This window comes from Bufo bufo, chromosome 2, assembly GCF_905171765.1.
Source record: "Bufo bufo chromosome 2, aBufBuf1.1, whole genome shotgun sequence".
Lineage (NCBI taxonomy): Eukaryota > Metazoa > Chordata > Amphibia > Anura > Bufonidae > Bufo > Bufo bufo.
In genome coordinates this window covers 401,295,836-401,319,423 of record NC_053390.1, presented here as the reverse complement: position 1 = coordinate 401,319,423, position 23,588 = coordinate 401,295,836, and the positions used below count along the sequence as shown (strand labels likewise).

Genomic DNA, 23,588 nt, shown 5'->3' with positions numbered 1-23,588 from the left:
TGTGATGACATCATCACAGGTCCTTCAACCCCTAACAGCAAGTATTAGAAGTTCACAAGCAGCTCTGCATTGATCCATACAGACTGGAATGGAGAGGTAAGAGGAGGTCCTCCACTTCTCATCATTTACCCCCCCCCCCTCCATGCCCTGTTTTTACTCATTGCTCACTCATGTATAATACTTCAGACAGTTACAGTGACCACTACCCCATGTACCTCACACACAGTGACCATAATGTATAACTGACCACATATTTCTATAAACACTGCATCCACAGTATTATACCTTGTATGCCTCACATCTATATATATATATATATATATATATATATACATACACACACACACTGCATATATTAAACAGTATTATAGATGCAATATGTACAGATATATAGTATATACCGCAGTGCACTGATATGTGAGGTATGAGGTATAATAGATGCTGTGTGTACAGATATCAGTACACTTCTGTATATACTATATATGTGAGGTACGAGGTATAATAGATGCAGTGTGTACAGATATCAGTACACTTCTGTATATACTATATATGTGAGGTACGAGGTATGATAGATGCAGTGTGTACAGATATATAGTATATACAGCAGTGTACTGATATCTGAGGTACGAGGTGTCAGTACACTGCTGTATTTACTATATACCTGTACACACTGCATCTATTATACCTCGTACCTCACATATTACACTACTGTATACCTGTATACACTGCATATATTATACCCCGTACCTCACATATCAGTACACTGCTGTATATACTATATACCTGTACACACTGCATCTATTATACCCTGTACCTCACATATCAGAACACTAGGGAATATACTATATACCTGTACACACTGCATATATTATACCGCGTACCTCACATAACTGTACACTGCTGTATATAATATACATCTGCATCTATTATACCTCTTTTGTGTGCCAGGGCTGTTTTGTAATCCCAATCCGGCCCTGATGGCATAAATTATAAAACGCAGCAGCAAGAATAGTTCATGGAACAAAGGGAGGGGCTATAAAAGGGGAATGGGGGCCCAATTTAGATTCCTGCTATGGGGCCCAGTGATTTTTATGTACTCCCCTGGCTGCAGGCACTAGGCCGGCAGCCTATCAGAGGCCGGTGCAATGACGTCATCGTGCCGCCTGAGCCTTACATTACAGCGTGGGACACAGGAAGAGGCTGCATCGCATCGCTGACACTTAGGTAAGTATAAGTGTTTTTTTTTTTTTTTACAATAGTGTTACTGGCACATTGGGGGGGCTTATTACAATACTGGCACATGATGATGGGGGGGACTTAATACTGGTACATGATGATGAGGGGGGACTTAATACTGGCACATGATGATGGGGGGGACTTAATACTGGCACATGATGATGGGGGGGGGACTTAATACTGGCACATGATGATGGGGGGGACTTAATACTGGCACATGATGATGGGGGGACTTAATACTGACACATGATGATGGGGGGACATAATACTGGCACATGATGATGGGGGGACTTAATACTGGAACATGGGGGGGCTTAATACTGGCACGTGATGGGGGGCTTATTACTGGCACGTGATGGGGGGCTTATTACTGGCACGTGATGGGGGCTTATTACTGGCACGTGATGGGGGCTTATTACTGGCACGTGATGGGGGGCTTATTACTGGCACGTGATGGGGGCTTATTACTGGCACGTGATGGGGGCTTATTACTGGCACGTGATGGGGGCTTATTACTGGCACGTGATGGGGGCACTTATTACTGGCACATTATTGGTGGGCACTATAGGGGCATCTATTGAGGCCACAAAGAAGGGGTGTTTAATATGGGAGGCTCTGTACAGTAGCATTTTATACTGGGACACATTATGGTTGGTACTATGGAGAAGGGGACTGAGGAGTACTATGGAGTCATCTACAGGGGCACTAAGAAGGGGTATTTTATACTTGCATATTATGGGGGACACTGAGGGCATCTACTGGGGCACGATATATGGGACATTTTATACTGGTACATTATGGGGGGCACTAGCAGGAAGGGGGGAGAGGAGCACTATGGAGGCATTTACTGGTGCACTATATAGGGGTATTTTATACTGGCACATTATGGGGGATATTAGCTCAACTGGGGGCATAAGGGGGTATGTTTTGCACATTATAAGGAGAATTATTTCTACTGGGGGGCATTATGGTGGGTTTTATTACTCCCCCATGGTATGACCCCCTAGTAGCAGCACCAGCCTCTCCCTGCTCTGCTATCCCTCTGCCCCTTCTCCAAATCCTTATTATGAAATCTTTCTCATTAGGATAAATCACAACATCAGCTCCGCCGAGCCCCCGGCCAAAGTGTGGAAGTGGCGTCCGAGATCCCCAAGGGCCAAGCCAAGTAACTGTAAGTGTTCATGTGAAATATGTTTATTTTATATATGTACACTCCTGTGAGAGGCGGGGATGGAGATCTGTGGATGACACTGTTATAGGGAGGGAGATCTGTGGATGACACTGTTATAGGGAGGGAGATCTGTGGATGACACTGTTATGGAGGGGGAAATGGGGATGACACTGTCATGGGGTGGATCTGTGGGTGACACATATAGCATAAGATGCTATATACGGTATGTGGCATCCACAGATCCCCCCATAGCAGTGTCATCCACAGATCCCCCTCTCTATAAAAGTGTCATCCACAGACAGCTGGACTTTTCTTCCCTGTTGCGGTTTTAGGTATTGGGTAAAGTATTGCAGCATTTCTAAGCGTACTTGTTTAAATGTATCGTTGTTATAGCTGCCCCCCCTACTTTTGTCCTGGCCCCCAGTGTGCCCCCCCAAAATTTGAAAGCTAGAGACGCCACTGCTTCCATATCCTCCTCCTTCTCCTCTTACTTTCTAAAACTTAACATGGATAAAACAGAATTCATCATCTTCCCCCCCCCCCCCCCAACAGACCTATCTATCACAATCAATGGCTGCACACTTTCCCCGGTCAACCAAGTCCGCTGTCTTAGAGTGACCTTGGATTCTGCCCTCTCCTTCCGACCACACATCCAAGCCCTTTCCACCACCTGCCGCCTCCAATTTAAAAACATCTCCCACATCCGCGCTTTCCTCACCTTTGCGTCTGCAAAACTAATTGTACATGCCCTCATCATCTCCCGCCTAGACTACTGCAACATTCTCCTCTGTGGCCTTCCATCTAGCACTCTCATACCCCTCCAATCTATCCTCAACTCTGCTGCAGACAGGACCAGTGCAAGGATTTTTTGACACCCTTGACTCCGCCTATTGACCACGCCATTTGACCCGCCCCTTTTTTGTCGCCCACCTATTTATACAGACTGTACCCTTCATTGTGGTAAAGCCATGTTTTCTCCCTCCAGCTACATACCATGTCATCCACAGATCCCCATAAGTGTCATCCACAGATCCCCACAAGTGTCACCCACAGATCCCCACAAGTGTCACCCACAGATCCCCACAAGTGTCACCCACAGATCCCCACAAGTGTCACCCACAGATCCCCACAAGTGTCACCCACAGATCCTCACAAGTGTCATCCACAGATCCCCTCCCCTCCCAGCGCCGCCTCCTAGCTAATTTATCCACTTCACTTGCCGCTGAGGTAAATGCAGAGAAGCGGCGTAATCGCGCACAGGCGCACTGGATACAATAGTCTGTGCCCGGGCCGTGCGGACTACTGGCAGAGGCATCGTCGAGCGAGGTGTGCTGGAAGACGGCGCATGCGCACTTCACTCGATGATGCCTCTGCCAGTAGTGGCCCGGGTGCAGACTACTGTATCCAGTGCGCCTGTGCGAGATTACGGCGCTTCTCTGCAATTACCTCAGCGGCAAGTGAAGTGAATAAATTAGCTAGGAGGCGGTGCTGCGGGCCGGATAAAAAGGTCCTAATGCTAAGCCTGGCCAGAGCGGCACTGGCTGCACGACTGATCCACCTCTCACCCTGTTACTCCCCTGCCTCTCCCCTCTGCCAATCCCTTCACTGGCTCCCCATTGCCCAACAAATTCAGTTCAAAATACTAGCAAATACATACCAGTCTGTCCACAACCTGTCCCCTCCCTACATCTCTGACCTACTTTCCCGATACATCCCTACATGCAATCTCCAATCCTCACAAGAACTCCTTCTCTCCTATCCTCTTATCACCTCTTCCCACAATCGCCTCCAAGATTTCTGCCGTATGTCCCCCCATTCTCTGGAACTCGCTACCCTAACATATCAGACTCTTACCTGCAGTGGAATTCTTTAAAAGAAACCTAAAAACCCACCTCTTCAGATAAGCCTACAACCAGTGACCCTGCTGCTTCTATACCATCATGACTAGCTTCACCCTCACCTACTGTGTCCTTCTCCCATACCATGTAGATTGTAATCCCTCACGGGCGGGGCCCTCTCTCCTTCTGTACCAGTTTGTAACTCGTCTTGTTCATGCTTAGTGCAATTGTCTGTATTATGTATGTATACCCCTTTTCATATGTACAGCGCTATGGAATGAATGGCGCTTTAATAATAAATAATAATAATAAAAAGGGGTTGTCCGACGAAAAATATTCAACAGTTTTCAAACCAGCACCTGGATCTGAATATAATTACAGTATATGCAATTGCAAAAGTTAATTTAGTGCAGCCACTGAGTTATTCAATAAAATGTACCTATAATAGTGCCACCTGCTGTTTGCTTTTTTATTTCTCTGTCCACCTCGCTTAGGTGGACGCACATGCTTAGTTCCACCCTACAACTGCCTCTTAAACTGTGATAGGGAGAGATTTGCAACAGAAGGTACATGCTCCCTGAGCTGCCAGCTTGATATAAATCCTGCAGAGTGACTGGAACAATGAATGGGGAGAGCTCGGGATCCATGGGAGGTACAGGACTGGTTCTAGCTTTGTTAGAAAGAAATTGTCATGTACTATATGATGTCCGGTATTTATTTTTTACATTAACCATGGGATAACTCCTTTAAATAGGTTATCCGGCTATGGTAACTGATCCAGTGAATAGGTCATCAGCATCTGATCATTAGGTATCTGACACCCAGGACACCCTCAGATTAGCTGCTTACCATAGGCAAGTGACATCATGACCATCGGTCACGTGGCCTTGTCTCAGCTCAGCACCAATCAGATGCTGATGACCTATCCAGAGGTCATCAGTTACAGATAGCTGGATAAACCCTTTAAGTGACTGGCCACAAGTAGTGCCACTCTTTACTTGCATAACTTAACTCTAGATCATATTGTCATAGTGTATGCTACCATGGAATAATTATTTTAAATTACCATATATAACATTACCATATACCGTATGTATAACATTACCTCTAAAACCCATTGCAGGAGCTGTTTTTGTCCTTCTTGATATCTGTCTGACCAGCGCGTCACAATGAAACCTTCCATTCGGAGTTGTTTGAAGAGAATGGTGGGTTGTATATAAGGTCCTATAAAAGACATGCAAAAGAAATTTTAATTAAAGACTAAAAGTAAAAAGTTATCTGCAGAGAAATAACACATTTATACAGGGAGTGCAGAATTATTAGGCAAGTTGTATTTTTGAGGATTCATTTTATTATTGAACAACAACCATGTTCTCAATGAACCCAAAAAACTCATTAATATCAAAGCTGAATATTTTTGGAAGTAGTTTTTAGTTTGTTTTTAGTTTTAGCTATTTTAGGGGGATATCTGTGTGTGCAGGTGACTATTACTGTGCATAATTATTAGGCAACTTAACAAAAAACAAATATATACCCATTTCAATTATTTATTTTTACCAGTGAAACCAATATAACATCTCAACATTCACAAATATACATTTCTGACATTCAAAAACAAAACAAAAACAAATTAGTGACCAATATAGCCACCTTTCTTTGCAAGGACACTCAAAAGCCTGCCATCCATGGATTCTGTCAGTGTTTTGATCTGTTCACCATCAACATTGCGTGCAGCAGCAACCACAGCCTCCCAGACACTGTTCAGAGAGGTGTACTGTTTTCCCTCCTTGTAAATCTCACATTTGATGATGGACCACAGGTTCTCAATGGGTTCAGATCAGGTGAACAAGGAGGCCATGTCATTAGATTTTCTTCTTTTATACCCTTTCTTGCCAGCCACGCTGTGGAGTACTTGGATGCGTGTGATGGAGCATTGTCCTGCATGAAAATCATGTTTTTCTTGAAGGGTGCAGACTTCTTCCTGTACCACTGCTTGAAGAAGGTGTCTTCCAGAAACTGGCAGTAGGACTGGGAGTTGAGCTTGACTCCATCCTCAACCCGAAAAGGCCCCACAAGCTCATCTTTGATGATACCAGCCCAAACCAGTACTCCACCTCCACCTTGCTGGCGTCTGAGTCGGACTGGAGCTCTCTGCCCTTTACCAATCCAGCCAGGGGCCCATCCATCTGGCCCATCAAGACTCACTCTCATTTCATCAGTCCATAAAACCTTAGAAAAATCAGTCTTGAGATATTTCTTGGCCCAGTCTTGACGTTTCAGCTTGTGTGTCTTGTTCAGTGGTGGTCGTCTTTCAGCCTTTCTTACCTTGGCCATGTCTCTGAGTATTGCACACCTTGTGCTTTTGGGCACTCCAGTGATGTTGCAGCTCTGAAATATGGCCAAACTGGTGGCAAGTGGCATCTTGGCAGCTGCACGCTTGACTTTTCTCAGTTCATGGGCAGTTATTTTGCGCCTTGGTTTTTCCACACGCTTCTTGCGACCCTGTTGACTATTTTGAATGAAACGCTTGATTGTTCGATGATCACGCTTCAGAAGCTTTGCAATTTTAAGAGTGCTGCATCCCTCTGCAAGATATCTCACTATTTTTGACTTTTCTGAGCCTGTCAAGTCCTTCTTTTGACCCATTTTGCCAAAGGAAAGGAAGTTGCCTAATAATTATGCACACCTAATATAGGGTGTTGATGTCATTAGACCACACCCCTTCTCATTACAGAGATGCACATCACCTAATATGCTTAATTGGTAGTAGGCTTTCGAGCCTATACAGCTTGGAGTAAGACAACATGCATAAAGAGGATGATGTGGTCAAAATACTCATTTGCCTAATAATTCTGCACGCAGTGTATAAGAATATATATCATGGTGACTGCCATATAGCGTATGGGCACTGCAATGCTTGACATACTTTTCACTATGTTCCCTTTGGGAACTGCTATGTGCTGTTAATATGACCTTAATTTTTTTTAACCCCTACGCCCATATCCATTAGGCACCTTAGTGACTAAGCAGCAGTTATTTCATTTTTTTGATCGTCGCATTCCAAGAGCTATAACTTTTTTTTTTTTATGTCGATGTAGCCGCATGGGAGCTTGTTTTTTGTTTTTCAGAATAAATTGTAGTTTTTAATGGTACATTTATCACACGTAATAATCACTGATTATTACATGTAACTCTTTCAGGGGAGGAATGTAAGAAAAACATCAATACTGCCTTTACATTTTTACACTGTGAATTTTACAACATTCTTTTGCGTCATATACTGTAGGTCTTTTTTTACGTTTTATTACTTTTGCACGATAAAAAACCTTTAAAAAAATGGTTTTGCATCTCTACATCCCAAGACATATCCTTTTTATTTTTCTGGAACTGTGTGAGGGCTTGATTTTTGTGACTTGTAATTTTCACTGGTATCATTTTGGTGTACATAAGAGTTATTGATCGCTTGTAATTGATCGCTTTTTTTTGGTGGTGGATATGCTAAAAATTCTGGCTTCTTTTTTTTATTTAATAATCCTAAAGATAGCCTAAACGTAGGCAGACTGTCTAGACCTGCATCAGATTTATCACAATGTCTTAGGCTGGATGATAAATCTGGTGCAGGGATAGACACTTTTCTCTGATTATATACCAACTATTGGTTGGCTTACTTTGATGTAGATTTTTTAGACAGATTCTGGCTCAATTTTGGTGCCAAAATGGTGCATATTAGGCCCTTCACCCTTTCCCATGAATCTCCGTCCCTATACACTAAGCACTGCCCCTTGTCATGTATTTGGAAAAAAGTGTAGAAACATAGATGCACCAATCTTTGCAGACAGATTTCTCTAACAGACATTAATAAATCTAGGCCACTGTGCCTCTTAAAGTGGTGGTAACAAATACATCTATTTTCAGTTGAATTTACTAAAGTTGAAAATCTTGACATTCATTAGGTCTGCAGATTTCTTTTGTTAAACTGAAGGAAACATGCCACATGTTACATATGTAAATATGCCTTTCATTTTCATAACTACTACCACGGTAGAGCCATGGATAGCTTGACCCTAACCATACTAACCCAGCAATTTTATTAGGTGACTTAAATGTTAGCTGGATATACTACACAAGTTTTAATTTAGAGGTGATCTCCCACATTTGGGTTTTTCTAACAAGTAGAGAGAATGAATTACATGAATGTGTCTTAGATGTCATTATGGGACTCTCTATAGGACCTTTGCTGTGTAGCTGGAATGCTTTCAGGATCATTAAAGATGAATTTAGCATGCACCTGAAATTGGATGATATAACTCTGACTCCGAATGCCGAAGTTCAGTTCATTCAAGTAATTATGAAAAAAATATGTGCAGCAGTATCTTGGGTAATAAATAGTGCAATTCAGTTTCTGCCACACAACCGGTGAAGCCTCAAATTAAGTAGTGTAGCCTAGTCCTTAAATGGGTTGTGCAAGAATTGTTTTTTTAGTCAACCCCTCCACTTGGCTGGACCTGTAAAAGTTGTGCCACTGTGCTCCCTCTCTGTAAACATCCGGTTTGACATTGCCTGCAGCCAATCACTGGCCATGGCAATGTCAAAGTAAATGTTTTCAGCAAGGGAGCCCAGCAGAGCTGGAAGAGAAGGAGCAGGGAGCCAGCACCAGGGAGCAGGTAAGTAAGCTTCTCTTTACAGGTCCGGCCAAGAGGTTGCCAAAACCCTCCCCATTTTTGCACAACCCATTTAATACATGAATTAAACTGATTAACAGCCATACAAATTTACCTGATGGAGGCACTGCATCATTATACATGGATATCGCACCACAGACAGAAATTCTTCCAAAATCCTTCATTTGTGGTAGTGCAGCATCGGAAAATTTCCCACCAACCTACAGAGCAAAGAACAAAATGTGTTTAATATATTTTGTATTTGTATTCACATTTATTGTTTGTCCCACATCAATTTCTTGACATTGCTACTTCATTCTTCAATGTTCTTGGATATTTAAAACTAATCTAATTCATCCATAAGGTCTTACTGCACCCTCAGACATAGGAGATGATAGCTACAGATTACATCATTCCTTAGAACTCCCAGAACAGTACAGACATGATTCAGCAGCTAACAGTAAATGTTATATAGCACGCAAGTGCTTTATTCACATCTATACTAGCCCAATACTTCTCTATGATATCCCATACTGTACTGTACTTTTGCGCGATTCTGAGTGAAACAGAATTATGGAGCCAAATTTGTTATCTCTAGGGGTATTATATGGGGAGCAGCTAGTTTCCACCCACCAGCTTAGATTCAACTGAGACTTAGAGATATAGCCTGCAAAAGAGAAAGCTGCTAAAATATGCCAAATTAAAGTCATACTATGGTCAAATATAGCGTTATCACTCATGTACACATACGCACATTTTATTCTAAATTCGAGTGGCTTTGTTTTCCCCCTGCCTCCCCAATACAAGAGAGAGCAAGACTCACATTCTCAAAATAGCAGTCATAGCCTTCTGGAGATGCCTTCTTCAGGGCTTCTTCCAAAGAACTCACTGTTTTATAGTTAAAAGCTTCATCAAAGCCAATTTCTTTTAAATATTGGATTTTGTCATCTGAACCAGCAGATCCCACTACCTTACAGCCCTAAGGAGAAATACAAAAATTGCATATGATATTTTGATATGGGACGGGCCCACACTCCACTTTAAGGCTTCATGCACACGACCGTTGTTTTATTCCGTGTCCGTTGTTCCGTTTTTCATGATTTTCTGCGGACCCATTGACTTTCAATGGGTCCGTTGAAAACTTGGCTAATGCACCGTTTGTCATCCACGTCCATGATCCGTGGTTCCAGTCCGTCAAAAAAATATAACCTGTCCTATTTTTTTCCACCTTTAATTTTCCAAAGAAGCTGTGAAAAATGAAAGGTGGAATCTGACTGGTTGCTATGGGCAACTAAGTCAGTTCCACTTTACACCAGTTTGATAAATCACTCCCTTTGTTTCTGGTGTCATAATGAACACAGCTTAGGACTAAAACATTCACACAAATTTGTCTAAAAAGTGGCATAAGTTGGTGCAATTTGGAGCATGTAGGGCTGCTACACTTTTTTTTGACACGACAAGAAGATGAGACTTAGTGGAAAGGGATGGATCTTTGTGGGAAAGGACAGAGCTTAAGATGCACAATTTTGCGTAAAAATCTGTCTGAAATGCCAACCATTAATTGATACAGAGTCAGAGTGGCTATCCCTGCACCACATTTATCATCCTGCTGGAGCCCCTGTGATAAATCATGTGTAGGGCTAGACATCCTGTCTAAGCTTACGCCATCTTTAGGATTAGTAAATCTGGCCACTGTGCAAGATCCCAAGCTGACCAGAATATAGCACCCAGCCAGAAAGAAATAAAGGCTCCGACTTACCATTCTAGCACAGCCAGTACACTTTAAGGACACCAACACCCTATTGAAGAGCTCACTCCTGTGCTTAAAAGGGTTTTCCAATTTTTTTTTTTAGCTGATGGCTTATCCTTTGGATTGGCTATCAGTATCTGATCAGTGGGGATCCAACACTCTGGACCCCTGTCGATCAGCCGTTTGAAGAGACACTAGCACTCGCAGTAGCCCCACCACATTCTCGCAGCTTTCTCTAGGCCATGTGACATCACGTTCATTAGTCACATGGCCAAGGTGCTGCTTAGCCTCATTGAAATGAATGTGGCTGAGCTGCGATACCAAGCACAGTCACTATACAATGTGTAGTGCTGTGCTTGTTGAACTGAGAGAAGGCATCAGCGCTACTGGGAGCACCGCTGCCTTCTCATGCAACAGATCCGTGGGGGTCCCAGGTGTCAGACCCCTACCGACCAGATACTAATGACCTATCCAGAGGTACAGTATTAGAAGTTTTATGTGAATAGACTTCGGATGTTTCATCCGAAGTCGATTCGCTTATCCCTAGTCATTAGTAAAAAAAAGTTTTGCAAAACACCTTTAATCAATGTCCTTGCCCTTGGATGTCATTACTATAATGACTTATTTTTTTAAGCTGGCCACTTCTATACCTCAGCCTGTTCACCACCCTGAGGTTTAAAAATAGAGCAAAGCTGGGACAGTTTATAAAATATGCCATGCAACATGTAACACTTTCTTATCTAAAAATTCACCTCAATTCTTTTTTTGTATATTTTTTTTTTATTGTTAATCAACAGAACACAGAATCTAACATTTCAAACAGGTGATATCACAGATCCGGAGTCAATTAAGAGAAAAACACACAAGATCAAAGGTGATACATCCCTCTAATTGCATAAACTTAATTCATCACAATTAAAGAAGAGTTTTTAGGGTGTTCATATAACACTAAACATTTAAGAATTTTCTCACAAATGGCCCTTCCAGAATTCATAAACTATTTGGGACATAAAAATGTGCTATCAATAGTGATAATCGTGGTAACTTATTGCTGCCAGTTATGGTGACTTTCATCAAAAGAGGTCAAGCAACAGTGTTTGGTCACAACAATGTAACAGTAAGTTGTCTGTGATGCTTGCAATGTGAAACAGAATAGCATTAAAGGGGTTGGTCCATCTCACTCTTTGGTGGCATATCACTAGGATATGCCACCAATGTCCAATAGATGTGTGTCCTACCTCTGGGACCAGCACCTATCTCTAGAATGGGGCCTGCAAAGTGAAGGAGAGTGCACTGCACATATGCGACATGCTCTTCATTCATTTTTATGGGAGTTCTAAAAAGAACCGAGTATTCTTGGCTATTTCTGGAACTCCCATAGAAGCAAATGAAGAGTACTCCCATAGAAGTGAATGGTAGCTGCGCTTGTGCAATGCACCCTCCTTCCTTTTGGCAGCACCTGTTCTAGAGATAGATGCAGGTCCCAGAGGTGGGACCCGCACCAATCGGACATTGGTGACATATCCTACTGATATGCCATCAAAATGTGAGATGGCCCAACGCCTTTGACTATTAACTACAGGACAGTAAAACAAAATGCTATCTTAATTTTACCAGGTTTGAAATAAATTTCATTTTAAAGAAAAATTTGCTTTCACATTTACTTACTTTTATCTTGGCGATCTGTCCTACAACTGATCCGACTGCTCCAGCAGCACTATTGACAAGAACTACATCTCCTTCCTTAGGATTGCAGATTTCCAAAAGGCCAAAATATGCAGTTACACTAATAAAATACAGAATAGTGTTGATAAATCACAAAGTCTAAAACACACCAGTGGCACAGTCAGGGGCGGACTGGGAACTTAAAGTGGCCCTGGAAAAAATACTAAAAGTGGTACCGTTTTGAAGTCAGGTCCAAATTGATGGAAGGCAGAGCCAGCAATTGTGGCACATTATACCACCCCAACAGAGCCAAATACCATAGTCCTTCAGAAAATACTGCCCGCAGCACAAAATACACCCCTAAAAACTTCCACTGACTGGCCATGAGGAGGGCTCAGGCGGCTCCCTGGGTATCGACCCACCGGGAAATTTCCCTGTAAAGTCTATGGCCAATCCACCCCTGGGCACAGTACAAACAGCGTGGGTGGGGAGTGTTATATGTGGAGAGTTGCAAGCAAAGAGCTGCCTTCCCTGGCATATAATACTAACTAGTATTATGTAAGAGCTGCTGCTGGCACATGCTGAATGGATAATAGGGAAAATCTGTCAATAAGCTGCCGGCAGGGGATTTCCTGCATATCATGATCATTGTTGGACTCCTTGCAGGCCATGGAAAAAGTTCAAAGTATCAAGTTTTCAAAGTTTGCTAACACATAAGTGACTGACCTATGATGTCAGCATGTCTGTCATTACTTTATTCCGCCTTTAGAAAGGCTAGCACAAATAACCTGTCAGGTTCCCTTTAAAATTCCCTCAAAACCAAAACTGCCCCGTGTAAACCAGATCAAATCAACATTAAATAAAAGCTTACCCAGGCATGCCTACTGTTCCGAGAGCCAATGATCTGGGCAGAGATCCAGGCCATTCAGAAGGCAGTGGAAGCAGACCTTTGCCGTTAGATATAAAGTGTGTTGTCCAGCCAGAGTTTCCAACATAATATCCACCCACTGCGAATGCTGAATTTTTGCTTTCTATTATCCTAAATGACAAAAAAGTTTAAAGTTTTCAAAACAAGCTCCCTTTAACATAATTTAGGATACCAGGAACACTTTATTGTTTTACAATTTTATAAATGACTGCAACTGTATAAAACTGTTTGTAAATATGTTGGGTAGAAAAGATGAGGCAGACAAAGTACATTTATGATTACCCTAATGTTACAGGTCTTTAAACATGAACAACCATGTCTAGAAAGATGCAAATGTCGTATGATTCATTGTTAGCCAGTTTCAATACTACTACTACTACTACTACTAATAATATTTAAGCTATGGATAGTAAAAGTATCATCTATTGTATGGTATATTCAGATTAGCTATCTTCCAAGAAAATAAAAGCTGTCTCTGTAGTGCCACCTAGTGCAGACAGATGCACTATAGTTAATGTCCAAAATGTAGCAGGCCTTGCTTGACAAAAAATATTACACCAGGAGCCTTCTTCAAAAGGAAAAAAGGACCAATCAGTAAATAACTGTTTCAGTGTTGTTGCCTCAGTACAGAGTAACAGAACAGGGTGGTTGATTAGCCTGATGTGAGGTCTTTGACATAAGGTAGGTCTTGAGAGTACTAGTTCTCCTTGTGAAGAACACTAGAACTAGTATTGGAAGTTTTATAGGCCAAGGGCACATCCTCTACATATTCTGGAGAAAAGAAGGTTTGTACACAAACATAGAAGAGGATTCTTTGCGGTAAGAGCGCTGAGACTATAGAACTCTCTGTCTGAGGAGGTGTTGATGGTGAGATCACTAAAAGAGTTCAAGAGGGGCCTGGATGTATTTCTGGAGTGTAAAACTATTACAGGCTATAGCTACTAGAGAGGGGTCGTTGATCCAGGGAGCTATTTTCATTGCCTGATTGGAGTTGGGAAGGAATTGAGTGGGGAAAATTGGCTTCTACCTCACAGTTTTTTTTTTTGCCTTCCTCTGGATCAACTTGCAGGATAACAGGCCGAACTGGATGGACAGATGTCTTTTTTCGGCCTTATAAACTATGTTACTATGTTACTAAGTTACTACAGATGTGGCAGCACTAGAGATCACAGCGGAATCGCGTGAGCACAGAGCGATATCGTGTTTCATTAGAGAATGTAAATATACTTATATACTTTATAAAAACAAAACAAATATAAAAATATTGAATATGAATATTGAAGTTGAATATGGTATATTATTAATCTGCTTACCAGTGTTTTGGTGCGATTGTCCGCTGTTACTGGTGGCAGTTACTGTATATACATACGTGGCTGACTTTACTATACATGATGGGCAAAGGTTCCAGAAATTACTACAAAGTGCAATAAATTGCTAAATAACATTTATTAAGGAAATTATTTATAAGTATATATGTGGAGGAAAAGGCCACAATGTTTATTCTTTAACTAACTAATTAACTGTTAAATAGATATAATAATAAACAACACGTCCACTCAAATAATGAGTGACTTCACCCAATGAATCTAACATTGCGACAATATAGAGGAGGGGGGGCGGTAGTTGTTTGTTGTCCATTGCAGTGAATGTGCCCTAACCGTTGTTTCCTTCTTTTATAGGTACCTGAAACGTCCATTAAAGAGCAGGACCAATCATCATTCACCAATGGCACCTGCAACTTTCCCCAGACGTCATTCGCCGATGACTTCTCCAATCAGATCCTGTTGCCAGGTAAGAAATTATTAACTTCATTATACACCACATACACCTATACAATGAACAGAACCATGCCATCAAGTGTTCTCTTCATTGTATACACAATTACGGGCCCATACAGTAGTTGTCTTTCTTCCAGTAACAGCGGACAATCGCACTAACTAACACTGGTAAGCAGATTAATAATATACCGTATTCAACTCAAGCACATAGAAGGTACTGAACACATTGAAATATAAAGTGGCAAAAAACATATAAAGAGGAGGCATATAACAGCAGGAGGACTTACTCTGCTCTGTAATTTAACAGTGACTTTCACAGTGACCGCCCCTTTAACAGTGACTTTCAAAGTGTCCGCCCCTTTAACAGGGACCTTCATAGCGCCCACCCCTTTAATAACAGTGACCTCCACACTGCCCGCCCATTTAATAACAGTGACCTCCACAGTGCCCGCCCCTTTAATAACAGTGACCTCCACTGTGCCTGCCCCTTTAAAAACAGTGACCTTCACAGTGCCCGCCCCTTTAAGCAGTAAAGAAAAATGGTTGGGTTGTTATGGAAACCTGGAGTAAAACTTTGTTTATGGCAGTTGGGATTTGAAGAGAAAGACTTGCAGGCTTGTATTGGCTAATGTGGGTAATTTTTGGGGAATATCTCAGGAATGGTACGTCCTAGAGAGCGAAGGCCCGGTCTATATCCTTCCCGGACACCTAATGTACCTGTGTGCCAAATTTGGTGAAGATCTTTCCAGTCGTTTGGTTGCGCATAAAGAACGTCCAGACAGACAGACGTCTAGACAGACAGACAGACAGAAATTAATTTTTATATATATATAAGAGATTTATATTTTTCAGAATTATTGTGTAGTAGTATTGTGTAGTAGACAGTAATAAAATAGGTATAAATAAATAGGTATATAGCTCGGGTGCCCGCTCGGCCATCCTGAAATGGGGCACATCAGGAGCTGCGGGGGGATTAAGTAATAAAATAACAATGTGTATATACTGTATATATATATATATATATATATATATATATCTACATATTTAACAAGGTTCTGATCCCCACATGGACTGTGTGGATCAGAACCTTTCAGCCGGCATTGTTCTTAGAATAAAGGATATATGATTTTAGATATAGATCCGGCCATCTAATTTAATATTAATTATAGCAGCTGAGTGGTAAAGCAGGCTGGGGGGATCGCGCGCCCACTCAGCCATCCTGAAATGGGAACATCAGAAGTTGCAGGATGGGGGGATGAAGTATTATACCTACTGTAAGGGGTTACACTCTCAGGTAGGGCGGCGATGACAGATTCTCTTGCATACCAAAGGGTTAAAGTCCAAATGTTGCTTTATTTATCACACTCCGGCAATACAGGCAACCTCAGTTATAATTCACTGGGTAAGGTGAAGGACCAGCACCACAAAACATAAACCAAACTAAAATAAACACCTGCCCGTCTGGGCTCTGGCTAATACAGTGAAGTTCCTAACTCACCTATTGAACACCGTTCACACAGAGAATTTGGCTTCTCTAGCCAGCAGGGCAGCCAGCTTCCCAGACTTTCTCCAGGCATTACTCTCCCCAGACTGATAGCCTGGACTGTGCTTTATTTCCCCTTGATGATCCCAGCTGGCTTCAGCTGGGATCCCTCAGGCTAGGGAAAAACCTGTCCCGGAATGGGGTGGACTGGGGAGGTCCCTCTACCAATCCTACCTTCTCCCAGTCCAATAAAATCCAGCCCATAAACTTAACAAAGCTGTCTCAGCAACCTACACATTGCTGAGACCATTTTAACCTTCTGGATCTTATTTACCTCACCCAGTTGAGGAAGCTGGGTGGGATATCCACCCCTGCCAGGACTTTACCATACACTTTTCTGTTCACCTTACCACACTACATATACACTTTATAATGTTACATTTGTGGAGAAAGGTTGCAGAGAAGGATCGGGCATAGTGTAATGTAGTGTCATTATGTACTTTAGGTTAACACTGCCATCTACTGGCCTTGTTGTGTACTGCTGTTAGAATTGTTATTTCATTCGGAATGAAAGAGGAGAAGTCGCGATTCGTTAGTAACGCAATGTGAAACCTGTGTTTGCAAGTGCTACTACATCTGTATGCATTGTAAACGCACAAATTAGCTCTCCTCCTGTGGAATTAAACGTTCTGACTAACCTGTGGGTAACTACCCTGTAAGTCAACATCTGACCTATGAAAGAGCCTTGAAACGTGACTTTGGATATCAGGCAAGCCAATATCTCCTACAAAATAGCACTGTTTCAGAGATCCTGTTCCCCTTCAGTATAAAGCAGGCTACTGATTGGCCAGGTGATAGGCCTTTGATGTAGCATTGCTCTGTTGATGAGGACAAGAACCCCAAAACAGCTGATTCCAACCAGAAAGTCATTAGTCCATTTTTTAACTTTTTTTTTACATTTTTTTATTATTCACAATTTAGCTTAAAAAAAAATGATTGATAAGGTCCTGCAGCAGTGAAATTATTTAAAATGACCCTCTGGTTCAGTAAAGGAGTTATCCATGTAAATATAATGATGATCTATCCCCAGGATAGGTCATCATTATCACATCGTCAGGGGTCCACGTTCCGGCACCTCAGCTGATCAGTTAAATCAGGGAGCCGCTGTGCTCACTGTAGCTTTGGTGAGCAAATCCGGCTCCCGGCATCTTTCCAAGCACCGCTAAGTACATTGTACAGCGTCTTTTCTTTGCGTTGCAGCTCAGCCCTATTCACATCAATCCGGCTGAGCTGCAATTAGGCTGATGTTACAGATTTATGGTGACATCACATGGCCTCTTCTAGCGGCTGATCAGCAGGGGTTTCCCTGCGGACCCCTGATGATCTTATATTGATGACCTATCCTGAGGATAGATCATCAATATCAAATTACCAGACAACCCCTTTTGGATGACAGAGGAGCTTGAGAACTAGCAGGATCTGCAACTAAAAAGATGAAAAGGAGAGCACCACGAAAGTATTCTTTTTGTTACCGAGTTCATGTGATTTTGTTTTCTTAAAATGGAGGGTTACTTTTATTACTTTTTTACTGTACATTATCAAACATATTAAACATATATACTCCTTAGTTAACAGAAGTGAAAAATGAATAGGAATCTCGTAACCTGCTGTCTGACAACCCAAGACCCATCTGTCCTGAAAGGCATGGATTATATATAGTACCTGGCAACTTGGGATCCTATCATTACATCCCCTCCTTTCATAGTCCGGCTACTATACGGCCTGTAAGATATAAAAGAATTAGGTTAGTGCTGCTTGCATGTCATCATGAGTATTCACTAAATATTGTTTATCCCTTCAAAAATGCCAATTTCTGTGGTATTTAACAATAAAATCTGACAAAAAGAAAATATGTATTACCAGTTTCTTCAGACTCAGAAATTAATTTTCACTGCCAATCAAATGTACCCAATAAATGGCACTCTGTGGCCTTCTGCTGCAAGTATTGAAAAGTGGGTGAGAATCTGAGACTGGGATTTCTAAGCTTTGATTGTCACCATATTTACAGTAATGTTTTCAGGACTTAGGGCAGGTTTTTGAGGATTTTCATTGTGGATTGTATTGCAAAGGGTGAATTTCAGGGCAAATCCGCAACTAACACATGCAGATTTTGCTGCGGATTCATTACGGAATGGCAGTGAAATCCATTCTGCTTGGAAAATATGTATCAACATTTTTCCATGGCTGAAACCATCAGTTTTTGTGACAGTTTTTGACCCAAAGCCAGAAATAGATCCAGCAATGAAGTATAAGTCTGTCCTTTATCTTTCTCATTCATTTGGAATCTATTACTGGCTTTAGCTAAAAAGAAATGCACCAAAAACTGCTGTGTCTTAAACAACCCTTAACCCCTTTAATCCAGGAGGATTTTTTGTTGAGCGTTTTTTACTCTAGACCTTCCCGAAACCATAACTTTTTTTCCCATTCACATATTTGGGCTTGGTTTTTGCAGGACAAGTCGTGCATTCTAATGATACCATTTACTGTTGCATACGATGTAGTGGGAAGCTGGAAATATTCCAAATAGGGTGAATTGGGAAAAAAAAAAATGCTTTATGGGTTTCATTTTTACAGAATTCCCTGAGTGGTAAGCTAACCTGTTCTTTTCATTCTCCAGGTCAATACAATTACTGCGATACGACATTTGTATAGTTTTTCTTGTGTTTTAATCTCTAAAAAAGAACAAATTTTTTTTTTTTGCATTACCATATTATAACCCCCGCAACTTTACTTTTATGTCTATGGAGCTGTTTGAGGGCTCATTTTCTGCTGAATGATCTGTACTTTCCAATTATGTCATTGGGTTGTGTAGGACTTTTTTTATCACTTTTTATTACATTTTTTTGGGGAGGTGAATCAATGAAAAGAACAAATTGGCCATTTTAATATTTTTTTTTATATGTATTTAAATAGTACATGTGTTTTCATACACACTGATGACTATGATGTTTATTTTTTATATTGTTCGTTTATTTTTATTTTATTTTATTTATATTATCATTTGTATTCTGTAATGGATTTTTATCCATTAGGCCTCTTTCACACGGGCGTGTCCGGATTAGGACCCGCGCGAGTAGGAACTCAATTGCAGTCAGTTTTGACAGCGATTGCGTTCCGATGTTCAGTTTTTATCGCGCGGGTGCAATGTGTTTTGCACGCGCATGATAAAAAACCAAATGTGGTACCCAGACCCAAACTTCTTTACAGAAGTTCAGGTTTGGGTTAGTTGTAGTGTAGATTGTATTATTTCCTGTTATAAGGGAAAATAATAGCATTCTGAATACAGAATGCATAGTACAATAGAGCTGGAGGGGTTAAAAAAAAATAATATAATTTAACTCACCTTAATCCACTTGTTCGCGCAGCCGGCATCTCCTTCTGTCTTCATCTGTGAGCAATAGGACCTTTGATGACGTCACTGCGTTCATCACATGGTCCATCACATGATCCATCACCATGGTGATGGATCATGTGATGAGCTTAGTGACGTCATCAAAGGTCCTATTGCTCACAGATAAAGACAGAAGAGATGCCGGCTGCGCAAACAAGTGGATTAAGGTGAGTTAAATTATTTTATTTTATTTTTTAACCCCTCCAGCCCTATTTTACTATGGATTCTGTATTCAGAATGCTATTATTTTCCCTTATAAACATGTTATAAGGGGAAATAATAATGATCGGGTCCCCATCCCGATCGTCACCTAGCAACCGTGCGTAAAAATCGCACCGCATCCGCATTTGCTTGCGGATGCTTGCGATTTTCACGCAACCCCATTCATTTCTACGGGGCCTGCGTTACGTGAAAAACGCACAAAGAGGAGCATGCTGCGATTTTCACGCAACGCACAAGTGATGCGTGAAAATCACCGCTCGTGTGCACAGCCCCATAGAAATGAATGGGTCGGTATTCAGTACGGGTGCAATGCGTTCAACTCACGCATCGCATCTGCGCGGAATACTCGCCCGTGTGAAAGGGGCCTTACAGAATTCAGTATACTGTATTACAAGGCATGGTTGCCAGCATTGGAATATACTCGTAATAAGCATGGAAGCCTTGTACAGGCTCAGGCCTATTACTACTATGGAATACCTTCCCCGATCTCAACCAGGGGAAGACATACATCCTGGGCTGGGAAGCATTGGGCTTCTGGTTTTAGTGATGCTGTGTTCACGTTTTACCATGGCATCTGAGGGTTAAATATCTCCATCAGCATCATCACTGAATGCAGACATTAGGGTGTCTGCTGTTGAAAATAGCAGGCACCCGGTGGCTATGGGGCCTGCTGCGCTCAAAAATGGGTGCCCTCTTTAAAACACCCACATCTGCTGTATATTTATGGTGCTGTAAGAGAAGGGAGTTAAAGGGGTTATCCCACAATTTTAGAGTTAATTAAAACATATTTTATATTGGGACACAATACAGGGATTCTGTCACCAAGTTTTAGGCTATAGAGATACGGACATGCACGGTTAGATTGCCGCTAGCATGTCCGCAATATACCTGTCCTATTGGGCTGTGTACTTTTATTTTCTTTAAAAAAGGATTTTAGAGATATGTAAATTAGTCTTGTAGGTGCCCAAGGGGCTATACGAACCTTCCTGGTGCCCAGCCACGCCCGCCTGTGAAGGAGCCCAGCACAACCTATGTCCTCCGAATTTCCTCCTTTCATCAACGATAGATTGCCCTAATCTCGCGATGCGCGAGCTCGCGCATGCGCATCGCAAGACTAATTTACATATCTCTAAAATCCTTTTTTAACCACTTAAGGACCACAGGTTTATACCCCCCTAGTGACCAGGCCCTTTTTACAAATCGGCACTTCACAACTTTAACGGTTTATTGTTCGGTCATGCAACTTGGCACCCAAATGAATTTTACCTCCTTTTCTTCTCACAAATACAGCTTTCTTTTGGTGGTATTTGATTGCTGCTGAGATTTTTCATTTTTCTGATATTAATCAAAATAGACCGCAATTTTCTCAAAAAAATAGTATTTTTAACTCTCTCTGGTTAAATTGTTCAAATATAATTATATTTCTATACAAGTTTGTGTCAGAATTTATTTATAATGTCTTTGATAAAAAAAAATCCAATAAGTGTATATTTATTGGTTTGCGCAAAAGTTATAGCGTTTACAAACTATGGTACAAAAATGTGAATTTCCGCATTTTGAAACAGCTCTGACTTTCTGAGCACCTGTCATGTTTCTTGAGGTGCTAGAATGCCAGGATAGTATAAATACCCCCCAAATTACCCCATTTTAGAAAGAAGACACCCCAAAGTATTCGCGGAGGGGCATGGTGAGTTTATGTATGATTTAATGTTTTTTCACAAGTTAGTGGAAAATTACACTTTCTGAGAAAAAAAATAAAAATAAAGTTTCCATTTCTGCTAACTTCTGGCAAAAAAAAAAAAAAAACTCCCACGGACTCACTATGCCCCTCAGTGAATACCTTAGGGTGTCTACTTTCCGAAATGGGGTCATTTGTGGGGTGTGTTTACTGTTCTGGCATTTTGGGCGGGGCTAAATTGTGAGCAACCCTGTAAAGCCTAAAGGTACTCGTTGGACTTTACGCACCTAGGCTGCAAAAAAGTGTCACACATGTGGTATCGCCGTACTCAGGAGAAGTAGGGCAATGTGTTTTGGGGTGTATTTTTACATATACCCATGCTGGGTGAGAGAAATATCTCTGTAAATTGACAATTTTGTATAACATTTTTTTAAAAGTTGTCATTTACAGAGATATTTCTCACACACAGTATGGGTATATGTAAGAAAATACACCCCAAAACACATTGCCCTACTTCTCCTGAGTACAGAGATACCACATGAGTGACACTTTTTTGCAGCCAAGATGCGCAAAGGGGCCCAAATTCCAATGAGTACCTTTAGGATTTCACAGGGCATTTTTACGCATTTGGATTCCAAACTACTTCTCACGCTTTAGGACCCCTAAAATGCCAGGGCAGTATAAATACCCCACAAGTGACCCAATTTCCGAAAGAAGACACCCCAAGGTATTCCATGAGGGGCATGGCGAGTTCATAGAAGATTTTTTTTTTGGGCACAAGTTAGCGGAAATTGATTTATTTTTTTGTTTTTGTTATTTCTTACAAAGTCTCATATTCCAGTAACTTGTGACAAAAAGTAAAATTTTAACATTAATAAAAACATTACATTTTACAACTCACCATACCCTCATGGAATACCTTGGGGTGTCTTCTTTCTAAAATGGGGTCACTTGTGGGGTATTTATACTGCCCTGGCATTTTAGGGGCCCTAAAGCGTGAGAAGTAGTTTGGAATCCAAATGCGAAAAAATGCCCTGTGAAATCCTAAAAGTACTCATTGAAATTTGGGCCTCTTTGCGCACCTAGGCTGCAAAAAAGTGTCACACCGGTGGTATCGCCATAAGTAGGGCAATGTGTTTTGGGGTGTATTTTTACATATACCCATACTGTGTGTGAGAAATATCTCTGTAAATGACAACTCAATTTACAGATATATTTCTCTCACCCAGCATGGGTATATGTAAAAATACACCCCAAAACACATTGCCCTACTTCTCCTGAGTTTGGCGATACCACATGTGTGACACTTTTTTGCAGCCAAGATGCGCAAAGGGGCCGAAAGTCCAACGAGTACCTTTTAGGAGGGCATTTTTAGGCATTTGGATTCCAGACTTCTTCTCACGCTTTAGGGCCCCTAAAATGCCAGGGCAGTATAAATACCCCACATGTGACCCCCATTTTGGAAAGAAGACACCCCAAGGTATTCCGTGAGGGGCATGGCGAGTTCATAGAAGATTTTTTTTTTGGCACAAGTTAGCGGAAATTGATTTTTTTTTTGTTTTTCTCACAAAGTCTCCCTTTCCGCTAACTTGTGACAAAAAGTTCAATCTTTCATGGACTCAATATGCCCCTCACCTTGGGGTGTCTTCTTTCTAAAATGAGGTAATTTGTGGGGTGTTTGTACTGCCCTGGCATTTGAGGGTCTCCGCAATCATTACATGTATGGC

The 23,588-nt window shown here is 41.5% G+C and overlaps 1 protein-coding gene across 1 annotated transcript in view; it reads right to left on the bottom strand.

Annotated features, from left to right (window-relative positions):
- Positions 1-23,588, bottom strand: part of LOC120989267 (prostaglandin reductase 1-like) — a 77,858-nt gene that overhangs the window by 14,815 nt on the left and 39,455 nt on the right. The window contains exons 4-9 of the mRNA XM_040417257.1: positions 18,233-18,292; positions 13,193-13,360; positions 12,325-12,442; positions 9,730-9,885; positions 9,022-9,127; positions 5,351-5,469 (exon numbers count right to left, since the gene is read on the bottom strand). Of these exons, the coding sequence (XP_040273191.1) occupies positions 5,351-5,469; positions 9,022-9,127; positions 9,730-9,885; positions 12,325-12,442; positions 13,193-13,360; positions 18,233-18,292 (727 nt within the window). The remainder of the gene's footprint in view (positions 1-5,350; positions 5,470-9,021; positions 9,128-9,729; positions 9,886-12,324; positions 12,443-13,192; positions 13,361-18,232; positions 18,293-23,588) is intronic.